The 16,748-nt window shown below is 38.1% G+C and overlaps 1 protein-coding gene across 2 annotated transcripts in view; it reads left to right on the forward strand.

Annotated features, from left to right (window-relative positions):
• The window catches only part of LOC114026004 (Golgi membrane protein 1-like), a 106,066-nt gene that overhangs the window by 26,329 nt on the left and 62,989 nt on the right, over positions 1-16,748 (forward strand). The window contains exons 1-3 of one of the 2 annotated variants that reach the window (XM_027839568.1): positions 962-1,085; positions 3,326-3,474; positions 5,887-6,066. In XM_027839568.1, coding sequence (XP_027695369.1) covers positions 3,346-3,474; positions 5,887-6,066 — 309 coding nt within the window. In that variant the 5' untranslated portion in view covers positions 962-1,085; positions 3,326-3,345. Of the gene's footprint in view, positions 1-961; positions 1,086-3,325; positions 3,475-5,886; positions 6,067-16,748 lie in introns of those variants that run through there. The other variant, XM_027839567.1, reaches the window with a different exon arrangement.

The following is a 16,748-nucleotide window of genomic DNA, read 5'->3' on the forward strand; positions in this document are numbered from 1 at the left end:
ATCTAGTGATGGAAATAGGTTTCTTCGGCCTTTCTTGTGGCAATTCAAATATCCCACAATGAAGAGAACTATACTAGGATAGTGGTAGTAGAAATAAAGAGAAGGGAACATACGCAAGAGATATTAAGGTGTCCTGGATAGGATTTGGTAACCAATTGAATATGAGGAAGAGGAAGAATGGAAGAGAACGTTAAAATTATTAACATGGGAGCGCAGGTAATAGTCAAGTCAGGAGGAGAAGCAGATTTAGGTAGAAAGATAGCAAGCTTGTTTGGGGATATGTTGAGTTGGGAATCCTTAGGGTATGGGCCCAGGGTTGAATTGGCCTCTGAGGACAAACCCCAGCTAAATTACCAAGATGCTTACTAGCAAAAAGTTGGCCATCATGTTTTGATTTTTTTAAATTTTCATGTATTTTTTGGCAATAGCCACTGGGTTCCTCATCTGTGTCCATGGAGAGAAGGGTCTACATTGATTATCTCATGGATTTTTGAAGTATTAATGTAAGAGGAAAGATTGGGAGAGAAAGAGAAAAGAGAAAGAGAAGAGGAAAGAAAAAGAGTAAAGAATGCTGGGTGTAGACCCAGAACCTGGGTTTAAATACCAGTTCTATCATTTATCATCTTATCTGTGTGATCTGGGGTAAGTTGCTTAAACTCTCTGGGCCTCAGTTTCTCTTTTGTGAAATGAAGATGTTGAATCAGAATCAGAGATGCCAGAAGCACAGTAACCCACAACACTCCTGAACTAAATTAAAACATAATTGGTAAATGTTTGACAAAATGGGCAAAAATACAATTAGATATAGATAATATTAGTATGTGGCTTTCTTGGTTAATATGTTAATAGACATCCTTATGTGTGCTTTAGTGACCCGTGTTTCTATTTGAGTTTGACAAAACTGAACCACGTGACCTCTAAGACCTCTTCTAGCTTTCAATACGTAACTCTATGAGCCCTAAGTCCTCAGAGGCCCAGGGACCAGCGCTGGAGCTGTCAGACCAGACTACAGGAATATTAGGGCATCTATAGCCACTGTGGGGAAAAAATCTGCTTCAAACCTGGGCTTTATTTTTGTCATGCAGGTGAGGATCATTTTCTTTGTTGGAAAAGGCTTGCATTATAGTTTTAGAAAACACTTTCAGTTTCCAGAGGAGACTAAGAGAAAAAGAAAGAGAAGTAGTTACGAAAATGATTCCCTAAAGAACGGCAGAGTAGGTTAAGGATGTAGATATGGAGTGTAAGAAAAAAACATTCTCAGAGGGAATCTGGTTTGCCCTGAGTACCTGAACATCAAAGCAACAGCCCTGGGCAACAGGAGGGAGTTTGAAATATTTATGAAGGGCAAATGGAGGCCAAAATATTGCTTCAACATTTCCTCCTCTAGTCTCTCTCTTAAATAAATCTTGTGTTTGATTCTCAAGGCCTTGAGTGTTTGGCAGATAATTTGACCTGTTTCAGGAAGTTCTGGAGAAGGGTATTCTTGGTAGCATGGCATAGGATAACTAGCTAAAAGATAGGATAGGGGTAGGACTGAACTTTTGATTTAATGGTATGGGGAGCTCCAGGAAGAACAAACTCCTTTCACTAACATAGGTTGGTGCCTTCTCTACAGCTTTTAGTCTGAGAGTTACCCAGAGCCCCAAGGGCTTAGGTGACTTGACTAATCCTACTTACCTTGCTAAAACTCCATCCTGAGCTTGGTCCCATAAACAATAGAAAAAAAAGAAACGTGCTGGTCCTGTAACAAATGAGGAGTTCCAAAATCCTGTTCTTGCTCGTTCAGTTTTGTAACCCTTTCCCTACCCTTGCCCCCTCACTCCTCCTGCAAGCTGGCCCACCTTGCAAGTGGATATTTGTTATTGTTACTTTTTAATTAGAGTCATTTGAAATACTTTTTATTTTGAGACTTTTTCAAGACTTTTATAACTTCCTTTAAAATGATAGCAAACACTTCAAAATATCAGCCAGCCGTAGCTTACTAACTTTGGAAGGGACCTTTGGGATCATCTAGTCTGACTTTACAGTATAAACAACTGAAGTCCATACTGGACATCATATTTGTGGTTAAACTGCAAATATATTGGCATATTCACTAATCCTTGATGCCTTCCCTGATCATGTGTTTTTAAATTGCCTTGTATTTATTTATCCATGCATATGTTGTTTGCTATAATAGGGTGTGAGCTTCTTGAGGGCAGAAATTTTTTTTTTTATTCCCTAAGACAGGGCCTAGAACTTAGTAGATGATTCTTGAATTGAATTGAGTTCTCATACCAACTAATTCTTAGATTTTTTTAATATATTAAGATTTTTTTTTAAAAACCAACATTCCTTCCTTCCCTTTTCCTTTCTTCCTTTCCTTTCCTTTCTCTCTCTTTCCTGCCCCTTGCTTTTTCACCTCTTGTTTTCTTTCTTTCCCATCCCCTCCTCTCCTTCCTTTTTCCCGTCCTTCTGAAGTGACCATTGCATTTTGGTGTGATTGTCCCTCAAAGTCTGTTATAAATTGAAATAAGGCACACTATACTATTACATAGCACACAAGACGGTCTTCTACTGGGAGAGTAATGAATGTCAACTATTCCGTTTAGCTTGGCAGGGATTGAATACGGCCTAGTGGTGAAAGGGCATAATCAGAGCCAGAATGCCTTGAATCTCTCCTTGCTTCTCATGCAAAACTCTTTTCCTATGACCTCAGCTAAGTCACATACCTTCCCCTTCCACAATTATGCCTTGTGAATGACAGGACTGTTATTGAGAGACTTGTTCCTTACAAAGTTGTTCAGACTGACAGATGAAAATCCTTGTCTAAGCAAGAGAGTAGCAGTGATTTGCACAGTGAGATTCCCATGTTGCCTTTGAACAGTATGGTGTCTTCGGTTGTCTTGAAAAATGGTTTAAGCAAGCATCATTAGTAAGTGTGACTTGTTAGTGGTTATACTCTGTCCTGTGCTTATAAAGAACCAAATCATAAATGTTTCACTGGAGAGTACTGAGAATTTTCTTACTTCCAGGGCTGTAACTGGTGTGCTGGAGTAGCCAGAATCTGGATGTGATATCAGCCTGAGCATCTTTTTTGCTGTGTCTGTCTCCTTGCTTTCCCAGACCTTTTGAATCCTTTGTGGTTCCCAGAGAAAATGTCAAACTTCCAAAAGAGGAAATGGGGCAGGCCTACTGAGGCAAAGCTTCACTGTCTCGTACAAACAGTGAAGAGCAAAATCTTCTATTAAGCTGGATGGCACTTAAAATATTAGTGGTAGCTAGGGTATAATATAATTCCCTGATGATAATGATAAAGATTTATTCTTTATTTTTGAATCCTTAGGTTCCTGCACCTGAATTGAGATGATGGGTCTAGGAAATGGGCGTCGGGGGATGAAGTCACCACCTCTTCTGGTAGCGGCTTTATTAGCCTGTGTCATCGTCTTGGGTTTCAATTACTGGATTGCAAGTTCCCGTAGTGTGAACCTCCAGGTAGGATACTTGGATTTTTCTTTAGAGGTTGTAAAAAGCTTACAGTTGCAAGAGACCAGCTAGTTTCTTGCCTTGATATGTTTAACAGGCTTCACTTACTAAGCTCTGGCTTTTTCTCTGTTGGTTTAGGAGAAAGCTGTAGTGGCCTGTAAAAAATTCTGCTGCAGTGCCAAGCCCCCCTCCCCTAGCCCCCCTTGGGTTCAGTCTTGGCTCTGTCTGTGTAGACCCCTCCCTTCTCCTCTCTTAACACACGGTTTGTGCCGAATTTGCTTTCAAGCCAAGCCACCCCGAGCACTTTTCCAGGAGAAGCATATGTTTTGTCCAACCATCTCAGCCCTCTGTGAGTCTTCTCAAGATTTCTTCTCCAATTTTTTTTCCTTGCCACCCTTTCCCACCACTTGGCAGTTCTTCAGAGAGCCATGTTAAGTGGATATTGGCAAGAGTAATTGCCAAGCTGTTTTGAATATAAGCCAGTCCCAACTTTGCATCTTTTCCTAGCTTTAAATTGGTCTTCAGTCTTTGAATTTAAGTGTAAATTGGGAGATGATTTTGGAATTATTTTGAATGGCACATATGTGTAAATATGTAGATTAATATATTACACACAAATATATATTTAAATGTTCATTAGAAATTGTTGAACATCAATGCAAACAACCAAAGTTGCTTGGTAATTGTTTATGTGTAAATTAATTTTAATGCATACATAAAAACTCATAGCACTTTTTCAGTCTTTTCCTCCAAATCCCCATCAAAATTCTTTGTTTATTTTTATTCACTTTTCATTGTATGATAAAGGTTAATGTCTAATTTTTATATAGTGCTTATTATGTTCTAGGCACTATGCTAACTGATTTACAAATATTATCTCACTGATCTTCACAATATCCCTGGGGGAGGTAGCTACTACTACTATTATTATTATTATTATTATTATTATTATCATTATTATCCCCTTTTTACAGTTGATTAAACTGAAGCAGACAGAGGTTAAGTGACCTGTCCAGGGTCACACAGCTAGCTGGTAAGTGTCTGAGGATAGATTTGTACTCAGGTCTTCCTGACTCCAGGACCACCAGGACTCTATCCGCTGTACTACCTAGATCCCTAGATCATAGTGTATATGCCATACCATAATATTTCATTAAAGAAAATGATCGTTTTTTTGCATTCTTCATATTTGTTGTCCTTAATCACATAATAATATCCATTTACATTACCGTGTCACAATTTTTTTAACTTTTCCTTCCTCCCATTTTTTTGGGGGGGAGTCTGGACTTGTGATTTCATTGGTGTGAGGCAAATGCCCTCTATGAATGCAGATCAGTGATTTTTTTTTTTAAGTGAAGCAGTTGGGGTTATGTGACTTGCCCAGAGTCACACAGCTAGGAAGTATTATGTGTCTGAGGCCGAATTTGAACTCGGGTCCTCCTGACTCCAGGGCCAGTGCTCTATCCACTGCACCACCTATCTGCCCCCAGATCAGTGATTCTAATGCAATTTATAATCTTAGACAATTACCAGGGGTCTTGAGAGATTGGCTAGTCTAGAGTCTCATAACCAGTTTGTGTCAAGGTGGGGCTCAAACCTACCACACATCCTCCTGACTTTCAAAGCTTTCTTTTTCAATAAAGTCAGGTGAGATAAAAATGTAAAGTATCTTGCAAATATTAAGGTGATATACACACATATACATATATAGATATAGGTGTATCATATACACACATGTGTATATGTATTTCTGTATGGGTGTGTGTGTATGTGTGTATGCATGTTGTTATTATTATTCTTTTATAGGCTTATATATTTTTAATCCCCCAAATCTCTTACTACAAATGACATTTAGATCACTCCTATGTTGTTATGTTGCCTTTTATATTGCAGTCATTTACCACATATCACTTTTCATGTCCTTGAATTAAACTAGTTACTGTAAATGTGAGCTATACTATACTATTTCCCAGCATTATCTACTAACCTTAACTCTACCTTCTCCTAGGAACTCTTTTTCCAGATGAAGGAGGCCCTAGGGTAGATGGAATTTCTGACATCCTGAGCTCAGAATTCATTTTCCTGTAGAAAAACCATTATAAATAGTAGTTTGGAATAGTTGAAATGGGCCCCTGAACATTTCCATGTCAGTTACATTCTGAGTTAGACAGGCTTTTGTGGGATGGCCTAGGAATCTAACCATTTGTTTTCTGTGGGAAAATGCATTCTGAGCTCCAGATTATAGAGCTATAAATTAACTTTTAGAACTCAGTTATAAAGAGGGGCCTGTTTGTAGTGATTCTTTGGCTATTTCTGTTAAGTAGTTCGGTACATCTTACCTCTCTTCTATTGCTATTATTTCTGAGTCATTGTGGTCTACAGTGGTGACTGTTTGTCTGTTATATTTTGTTTTCCATTTAGACTCAGATCTTGGAGTTGGAAGGAAGAGTCCGAAGGGCAGCAGCAGAGAGAGGTGCCGTAGAGTTAAAAAAGAATGAGTTCCAAGGAGAATTAGAAAAACAACGAGAGCAGCTGGACAGAATCCAATCCAGACACAACTTTCAGATGGAGAATGTCAATAAGATGTACCAGGATGAAAAGGCAAGACCTGTTAATTTTTAGTCAAGTTCCCTTCCTTCTTTCCACCCTACCCCCCACCTCTCTTAGTGTTCCAATATACTATAAACTGTGGGAGTACAAGGGAGTCTTTGCATACTTAATTAAGCTTCTTGTCTCTGTGTAGTTTTTTTGGAATTAATAGTATGGCATTATTTTTCCCCTCTCTGTTATAGAAGGCCCTGAAGTGTATGCACTGTGAACTTCCTTGGGGAAAGAAATAATAATGCCTCAAGTAGAAGATAGGACATTTAATAATTGCTCAAGAAGGACATATGTTTCCTTCTGGAACTTCAGGATAATTCATCTTATTTTCCTTTTCCTGAAGGGATTAGGAATAGACCATATGTAACATTTTGTATATCTGACTTTTTTTTGCGCTAGACCCCAATGATGAGTGAAAATCCTCATTCATTAAACCATTTGAATGCCTAGCAATTTTGACATTAGTGATACTCTAGAGATCTTTTGAACCTGCGACCCTTTACAATCTGCAGATCTAGTATCTTGGCCAAGACATTTTACCAAACAGGGCCTCAGCTTTTCATTTGTAAAAATTAATAGTATTTTATTTTTTTCCAATTACATGTAAAGACAATTGAAGAATTAGATTTCGTGTTTGATCAGCTCCATTCCAGGTCCTGTTACTTAAGAGTACACTTCATTTTTATGGAAAGACCTGAATGTGAGTGAGTAAAGGAAAATCAAATGCTTAGAGAAATAATATAGCATAATTTGCATTTATAGTACTAGCAGCAAGTTACTAGTAACTTGTTAACTAGGAACATCAAATGACTTTATTTTTTAATAAAAATTTTTACTTGTTTTTCAATTTACAAGTATTTATTTTCTCCCACTCCCACTACTCATTCCATTAGTAGGAAAAAACACCCTGAACGTTTGTAACAGGTAAAATAAATTCCCACGTTGTCCACGTTCAGAAATGCACGTCTTGCTTAACATCTTGAATCTGTCGCTTCTGGTGGATGATGGTTAGGATGTGGGTAGCATGCTTCGTCATTCGTGCTCTGGAATTGTGGTCAGTCATTACATTGATCAGAGGTCTTAAGTCTTTCCGAGTTGTTTGTTTTTGTCATGTTGTTATTATATAAATGGTTTTCCTCATTTCACTCTGTTTTGGTTCATACAATTCTTACCAGGATTCTCTGAAATGGTTCCTTTTCTTGTTTCTGATTCTATTAGATTCATATACCACACTTTATTTGGTTGTTCCCTAATTGATGGGACACCTTTCCAGTTTCCAGTTCTTTATTACTTCAAGAATTGCTATAAATGTTTTTTGTAGCTGTGGGTCCTTTTCCTCTTTCTTTGATCTCTTTGGGATATAGACCTGTTGGTGGTACTGTTGGGTCAAAGGGTATGCACAGTTTACTAACTTTTAGGGAATAGTCCCAATTTTTTTTTCCTAGAGTGGCTAGACCAATTCACACAGCTCTACCAACAATGCATTAGTGTGCCTTTGTTCCCAGAGCCCCTCTAACAATTATCATTGTTGCCAATCTGATAGGTATAAAGTAGTAAGTTAGAGTTTTAATTTGTATTTCTCTAATTATTGTAGTGATTGGAGGATTTTTTTTTCATATAGTTGTTAATAGTTTGAATTTCTTCCTTTGAAAAGCCTGCTGATATCCTTTAATCATTTATTCATTGGGAATGGTAGATTTTATCCTGATTTGCTGATTGCATATTGCGTAAACTGTGTTATTTCTAGTTTAAAGGGTGGTTCTTTTTATTATGCAGTTTGAAGGTACCACACCTTCAAGGTATACCACACCTAGACTTAGAGTCTAGAAGGTCTGGATTGAAGTACTGCCTCTTATACTAATAGCTATATATGATCATGGTCAAGTCATTTAGCCTCAGAGAGCCTGAGGTCTTAGATCTTTAAAATGAGGATAATAGCAGTAGCACTAACTACCTCCCTAAGTTTGCTGTGAAGAAAGCACTTTGCATGGCTTCATGCAGGGGTTCTTAACTCTGAGGAGTTCAAGATAGATTTCAGGAAATTTGCGAACTTGTTTTTAAAAATATTTTGATAACTGTATTTCAGTATGATTGGTTTCCTTTGTAATCCTGTATATTGTATTTTATGCATTTAAAACCACTTTTCTAAGAAGGGGTCCACAGGCATCATCAACTGCCAAAGAGGTCTGCAACACAAAAAAGGTCACTTCCTCTGCCTTAAAGCATTTTAAAAGTACTAAGTTATTTTTAATTTCCAGTATAAATATTTCTATCCTTTTTTTGTGTGTGTAGAATAGTTTTAAGAAACCATTATTTCAACTCTTGCTGTTGTGAGAAGCAGAGAGCCCTGTTATTGTCATTCATGAAATTCTTAACTTGGTGAAGTGGAACCTGGGATTTTCTTATGCATATATACCTACCTAATGACACTCCCTTATAATGAATCATATAATATTGTTTTATCACCTGTTCTCTGGACTATTGTAAAAGCATCCTAATTGGTATCTTTGATTCTTCCTTCTCCAATATATTTACACATTTATATATATATATATACACACAATATATATATATACAATATATATATATACACAATATATTTACATTTGCTAAAGTAATATTCCTAAAATATAGTTCTTATCATGACACCACACCCCAAAAAGGAAAAAAAAAACAGACTTCATTTGGACTCCCTATTCATTGCCTCAAGAATGAACTAGAAACTCCCTGGTTTGGCATTTAAAGCTTTCTATAATTTGACTCCCATCTACCTTTGCAGACTTACTTCATATTTCCTTTGACATCCATTGTTCTGTCCAAACCAGACTATTTGTTCCCCAGACTAGGGGTCCAACCTCCCATTCCCAGGCATTTATACAGGCTTTCTGGTCTCCATCCCTTGAATAACACTTCTTCCTAACTACTCCCTAGTACAATTTTTATCTGGCATTTAGTCTTAGCTTCTTTGCTACACCCTGCAAAAAATCTTTTCTTATCTCCTCCCCCCTCCCCCAAGCTCTCTTTAATTACTTTATATTTGCTTCTCTGTGTGTATTTTGTATCCCCCATTTTCTCCTTCCTCTCAGCACCCAGGAGACTGTAAACTCCATAAGGAGAAGAATTGTTTCATTTTTGCTTGTATCTCCAGTGCCTAGCAAGGTGCCTTGCACATAGTAGGGACTTAATATGTGTGTTGAATCAAATTCAATGCAGTTATGACAAATATAATAGGTAGAAATAACATGTAAGATGGAGGGAAGGAACAAAGCCACTATGGCTTTGCAGGAAAAGAGAATCAGTGTTTTTTTCTGTTTTTTAGGCAATTGGGGTTAAGTGACTTGACCAGGGTCACACAGCTGGTAAGTGTCAAATGTTTGGTCTGAGGCCGGATTTGAACTCAGGTCCTCCTGACTTCAGGGCCAGTGCTCTATCCACTGTGCCACCTAGCTGCCCCGAGAATCAGTCTTAAACAAGGAAGGAGGAGCAGGAAGCAGGCAGAGAAAGATGAAGAGAAGGAAGGATGGTGATGTTTTCCTTATGTTGTTCATACCCCTTTCCTCTTCTAAGCTCCTGGAACTTTGGTTGTTGTTTCTTTGGTGTGGACATTTTGGAAGTGGAGGGACGTGTGTGTGTGTGTGTGTGTGTGTGTGTGTGTGTGTGTGTGTGTCTGTGTCTGTGTGTCTGTCTGTGTCTCTGTGTTGGATGATAATGTAGTTCCAGAGCACCTGGTGATTTTAAAATGACTTTTCCCACAATGGGCAAATCATTAGCTATCTCATGCAAGCATTTTCACCCTCTGCCCCCCACCCCCCTTTTAACATATAAGGAATATTTGGGATCTGAAAGGATATGTTACTTACCTTTTATCACAAATCTGGCAAGTGCCACAGATAAGGTTTAAATGAGGGTATCCTGACTCCATAATTGGTACTCTTTCCTGTACATCTTACTTGAATGTGGGTGGTAGGACAAATCCTACTCCACTTTTAAGTTCCTAGTTCATAGATTTAGAACTGGCAGGGATTTTAGAGGTCATCCCTTCTACTCTGCACCCCTCACCCCCTGATCATTTTATAGATGAGGAAAAGTGAGATCCAGAGAGATTGTGTCTTGCCCAAAGTTACACAGATAGTGACTGTCACAGTCAGGATTTAAAAATCACTCCTAGTCTAAAATTCCTTCCCAGGCCCAGTGAATTGTTTTATCTCTCTTCTTTTCTCCATGCAAACAGTGGACAGTACTTTCTTGTGAGTGACTTGGGCACATGGGCAGGAAGAACAGAAGGCATTAGCAGTCCAGAATTATTTGGCACAGAGAATTTGTCACAAGTAGATGAACAAAGCGCTGTTGATAATGAGCCATCTTCTGTCATGTAGATACAATTTTGTTTTACAGAACGTACCTCCTGTTGCCTCTATAAGGGATTTTATAGGGTTATTTTTAACCAAGGTGGTGTGTGTTTTGTTTTGTTTTTTTCTCCTGGCTTAAGTTTGTGACCTCTTTTAAAAAATTTGGAGACCTCATAAAGGATCTTTACATCAGAAAACGAATTATTGTGTCTTTACATAGTAAAACCAGTCCTTTATCAAACATAGATCTTTTGGAAAAAACAAACAAACCTTGTGTCTGCTTTTAAAAGTTTTTAATATAATCCCCTATTGATGAATTGTAGGCAAAATTACCCTGTTTCTCTTTTCAGTGGCCTTTCTGCCTTTCTGGAAGGTTCAATAGGTGCCACTGAGTTTCAGGAATGGAGATGTTGATGAGAACAATTGCTTCCTTATTTGCCTTGGGTGAAAGTTTTTCCTAGTTGGTTGTATGAACAATAGATACATTTATATGGCAAATTTCTTAAGTGTCTTTGGCAAATTGGTTATTATTTAGGCAAGAACATAAGACATTAACTTCTTTTCATATAGTTATCAAAATATTTTATATTACTACTCTTTTGTATTACCTAAAATAAATTTTTATTATAAACTTATGACTGTAGAATTTGATTTGGGACAGTCCTTAGAGATCTTCTTAGGGATAAGGAACTGGGTGCCTCTTGTCAGATTGCTCTCCAAAAAAGGAAACATCATTTTGACAAGAGCCCTGGATTTGATTTATTCAGATGTGAGACTCAAATCCAAGTTCTGAATTCAGGTCCAGAATTCTTTTCGTTAGGACATGCTGTGACTTAAGAAGGAGGTACCTCCTGGTTGTTATAATTTACTTGTCTCAGACAATTGGAGAGTTTTAACATTTTTTTTGAGTAATTAGTGATAATTGTTTTTGTCCCCGCTAGAATGGTATCCTTTAATCATTTATGTATTGGGGATTGGATAATAATCTTGTAAGGTTCTATCAACTCCTTCTAAACTCTTGTGTCAGATTTTTTTCAACTATGATTACTGCAAAGATTTTTTGCCTTAATATATTTTCTTTTTTATGTTGGATATATTGATTTTTATTGGGCAGGAACCCTGTCCTCCCTTTTTTTGGAGGCCGTCTGGGTTAAGGGACTTGCCTAGGGTCACACAGCTAGTAAGTGTGTGAGGTCAGATTTGAACTCAGGTCCTCCTGACTCCAGGGCCAGTACTCTATCCACTGTGTCACCTGTCTGCCCCCTTCATTTTTATGTAATTAAATGCATCTATTTTGTTTTCAGTAATTCTATTTTAGACCAAAAAATAAAATTCTTCAGAAATGAGATACGTTGTTGCTTTTTCATATTGTATAGGTTTCTCTTTTTTATATTGATCCATTTAAAATTTATTGTAATATGTAGTGTGAGGGGCACATCTCAAGCTAATTTTAATCCTGTTGCTATCTATTTTTCCCAATAATACAGTGCATAGGAAGAAGCTCGAGGAGGTCAAGGATGGAGAGGGGAAGGACAAAGTCCATAGGAATGCTGCCAGGCTGAAAATGATGAGATGGATGCCCAAGGTTCTCTCCTTAAATGGAGGATCTGGGAAGAGCTCTCTGATGTCTACCTTCTTCAGTCAGAGGGAGGCAGGGGGCCCAGGGGCAGGTATCATTAAAGAGTTATGACCTGATGACTTTTTTAAATCAGAGTCCTCTAGTGATCTATCTTATCAATCTTCTGAGATTAGGCTACATAAGTTATCTATTTCCCATTTTGTCAGTTTGTATATTTTATATACATCTTCCATTTAATTAAGGTCTCAAATATACCAGAATAATGCTCTTTGTAGTACTCTCTGATAGTTGTAGTATGTTTTTGTGTTCATTGTGATAGCTTCCTTTCATGTTTGAGTTTTCTGAGTTTTAGAAATTAAACTTGGTAACTTTTTATTATTTTTAAATAGAACCAAAGAGTATTTTTTAAAAGCTTGCCGTTTTAAAAATACAGTGTTATTGTGAAATGTAGTACATTATCAGTGCAATCAAACAAAAAATGAAAAGGTATTAAGATTTGGGAAAAAATAATGATCTAATGACAAGAATTGAAAAATAATTAATGGGCTATATGTTTATTCTTCTGAGATATTTCTTTGTCTTCTGCACTTGTTCTAAATTAAATAGGAATTAATTAAAAATTACTAAAGATATAACAATTCGAAAACCTAATTAGAGCCATTTTATTTCAAGGTGGCAAACTTAGACATATGCTCAGTTTTAAGTCTAGATTATTTGCTGCTCTTTCTACATTTTTATATATCAACCCCTAGCCTTTCCTTTAAGCTCTAGTTCCATATCACCAATTGTCCATTGGATATTATGAGCCGGTTGTGCCAGAGACATCTTAAATTCAACCTTACTAAAATTGAACACATTATCTTTCCCCTAAACCCTCCCCTCTTCCAAACCTCCCTATTTCTGTCAAAGAACCCACCATCCTTCTAGCATCTCAGGCTTATAATAGCATTATCCTTGGTTCAACTACACTTTGCCTCACTGTACATAATCGGTCAGTTGCTGGATCTTGACCTTTCTGTCTTTACAACATCTCTCAAATCCAGCCCTTTCTCTCTACTCATGGAACTACAGCCTTAGTTCAGGTTACCAATAGGTTATTGCAACAGACTCCTAATTGGTCTCCCTGCCTCAAGTCTCTCCCTTCTTCTGTTCATTCTTCACACTGCTAATTAAGCACTGATCTGACCATGTAAGTGTGCCGTTCATCCAAATCCAGTGGCATCCTATTTTTTCTAAAATAGACTAGACACTCCCCTGTTTAGCTTTTAAAACTTTGCATGACCTGGCCTCAGCCTGCTTTTCCAAATCCCCTTGGAGGTTACTTGTCCTGAACTCTATGATTCATGTAAACTGGCCTTCACTTTGTTCCTCATTTATTAACATTTCATCTCATTGTTTGATGCCTCTGTACTATCTTTCCCCCATGTCTGGAATTCACTCCCTTCTTACCAATGCCTCATAGTCCCTCTCTACCTTTATTTTTTATAGTTAGGAAAACCTGAATTCAAATCCAACCTCAGACACTTACTAGTTGTATGACTCTGGGAAAGTCACTTACCCTGCTTGCCTTGGTTTCCTCATCTGTAAAATGAGCTGGAGAAGGAAATGGAAAGCTACTTTAGTATTTTTGCTGAGAAAACCCCACAAGGGTTCACAAAGAGTCAGACACTACTGAAAATGACTAAAACAACAACAAATGATATTAATTATATGTATATTAAGTCATGCAATACATATTTCCTTATTAGCCATGTTGGAAGAGGAAAAAAAGGTAGGAAGAAAAAGCATGCTTCACTGTGCATTCAGAATTCATCAGTTCATGTGATGTGGATAGCATTTTTCATCATGAGTCTTTTGGAATGAATGGTCTCGGATCATTGTCTTGATCAGAGTAGCTATCTTTCACAGTTGATCATTGGCTATTGGTATTGCTGTGTAGTGTTCCTTCTCTACTTTTTAGAAGCAGTTTAAGTACCATTTTCTGGATTGAAGGCTTTCCTGATCCCTTGCGTTTCCCCTCATTTAAAAATTTTAAAACTCAGAAAGAAGATTATCGCAATGCTAATGCCCTTCTTTCCAAAATACCATTTAACTATATAGATATAAATAACTTTGTATTTCTGCTGTTTATTTTTATTTGTACTTGTCTTCCCCAGTAGAATGTAAACTCATTGTAACAGAGATGGTTTCATTCTTTGTGCTTGTAACCCCAAGCAGCAACTGGTGCCCAGCACATTATAGATACTTTATAAATGCTTATTGATAGATTGATAATCCTTAATGTTCTTTAATAGTGTGATAGGTTCAAGTAAGTGTGTGTGTGTGTGTGTGTGTGTGTGTGTGTGTGTGCACATGTATCTCCAGAGATTACGGGAGAACAAATACATGGACAAAAGTGAGGGGGTGGGACATGTCTGAAACATAATTACCCTAGGTCAATCATTTATCAGAGAAACACATTAAAATTGACACCCAAGTCTCTCCTGGGACTTTTCCTGCCTTAGTTAAACTTCCAGGTTAATCTCAGAATGGGAGAGGCAGGGGTGTGGCAAATGTACCAGGAAACATTCTTTTCAATGCCCTGCCTTTCTACCCAGGGGTTTTTCCCTTCTGCCTACCTGTAGATTTTTTTTGATTTTAGTATACCTGATATGTCCTTGCTCATTTTCAAGTCCATTCTACAAGCATTTATTAAGTACCTACTGTGTGCTAGGCTTAGTGTTCTAGGTGTTGCTGTTCAGTCATTTCAGTCATATCTGTCTCTTTCTGACCCCTTTTGGGGTTTTCTTGGCAGAGATACTAGAGTGGTTTGCCATTTCCTTCTCCAGCTCATTTTACAGGTGAGGAAACTGAGGCAAATAAAGTGAAGTGACTTGCCTGGGGTCACCCAGATAATAAGTGTCTGAGGCCAGATTTGAACTCTGGAAAAGGAGTCTTCCTGACTGCAGGGCCGGCACTCTGTCCACTGTGCCACCCGTGTTATGGGTGCTGGGGGTACAAAGACAAAAATGAATCAGTTGATGCCCTCATGGATCATGCATTCTACTCAGGAAACAACATGTGCCCAGAAGAGAAAATAGAAAATAGAAACATAGTAATTCCAGGAGCTGGGTGGAGAAAGCACTAATGTCTAGTGGGATCAGGAAAGTTATTGTGGGGCACAGAGACCTTGATCCATCTCTGGGACTGGGGATCCTGCCAGTCACTCGATACACAGGATTTAGAACCAGAACTCTTGACTCTTTCCTCAGACACTAACTGGCTGTGTGGCCCTGGGCAAATCACTTAATCTCACTCAGTATAATTTCCTCATTTGTAGAATGGGACTTATAATATCTGCAGCACATGCCTATCACAAGGTTGTTGTGAGGATCAAATGAGCTCGATGGACATAAAGTACTTTACCAACTTTAAAACGCTGCATGAAGCATCATCATCATCATGCTGTGCCCAGCCAGTGCTCTGCTAGGAGTCACGCTAGAAGGGGCACACCAAGATAAGATGCAGATGCCCACCCTTCAGGCGTTTAGTGTCTGGTTTGGGAGACAAAGTATGCGAAACTGTTAGAGCTCAGTTAAATGTTAGACGGCAAGGAGTTCAGAGAAGGGAGAGATGAATGTGGGCTGGAAGGTCACAGAACACTATAGGAAGGGTTGTAAGACCATGTATGTGTGCTGGTGGTGCAGTGGATGGAGTGCAGGGCTTGGAGTCAGGAAGACTCATCTTCTTGAGTTCAAATCTAGCCCCAGATACTTACTAGCTGTGTGACCCTGGGCAAGTCACTTAGCCCTGTTTGCCTCATTTTCCTTATCTGTAAAATTAGCTGGAGAGGGAATGGCAAACCACTCCAGTGTCTTTGCCAAGAAGACCCCAAATGGGATCATGAAGAGTCAGACATGATGGAACAACAACAAATATATATGCGTGTATGTGTATATGTGCACATATGTATCCATGCACGAATGTGTATACAAGCACATATGTGCACATATATACACATGTATGTGCATATAAGCATATACATATAGGCATGTATATGTATATTTCTGTATATATCTCTAGATTTAAATAGTTTGTTTAGGGAAAAAATGGACAAAAAATATCTTGATTAGCTTACAAATGAAAGAAGTTAGTTTGAGGAGCTTCAAAAATCTCTCTTAAACCCACTTTTGGATTTTTATACTTGGTATTTTTTGTTTGTTTTTTCATTTTCAATCTCTGGGACAAAGCTTCCTGGTACTAGCCCAGAGTCTCCTGAGGCCTTTCTTGGCCTCCTTCCATGTTCTACTTATATAATAGAAGAAATGGTATTGTAGCCCAGAGCATCATGCTGTTCTTTTATGTAAGATGGGGGAAAGGAGAAATAAGCTGTTGCTACTGTTGATCAGGTTAGAATATTTTTAGTTTTCTGTCAAGGGAAGGAAATGGGGAAGAGTGCCTGCCTGGTATTGGGGACTGCCTGGCCCCTGAGTCCATAGTCTACTTTTCTACTCATGTATTTCTAATTCTCCCCACTTATGGGCTCAGTTCTACCCACACCGTGATTGTCTGTTTGCCATTTGGATCTTTGTTATCAGTCTATCAGAACCTTTTTGGTAAGCCAGATAAGACCTCTCTTTGGGCTACCTTGTCCTTCAGTGGACTAGGACCACCTGGTGGTGATATTTTATTTGGATAAAAGATGGTCATATGGTTGTAGTCAGTGTCCATATTGTTTTCATGATTCTGCTTACTTCATTTAAAATTTTTTTTAA

This window comes from Vombatus ursinus, unplaced genomic scaffold (assembly GCF_900497805.2).
Source record: "Vombatus ursinus unplaced genomic scaffold, bare-nosed wombat genome assembly UNPS02014832.1, whole genome shotgun sequence".
NCBI lineage: Eukaryota > Metazoa > Chordata > Mammalia > Diprotodontia > Vombatidae > Vombatus > Vombatus ursinus.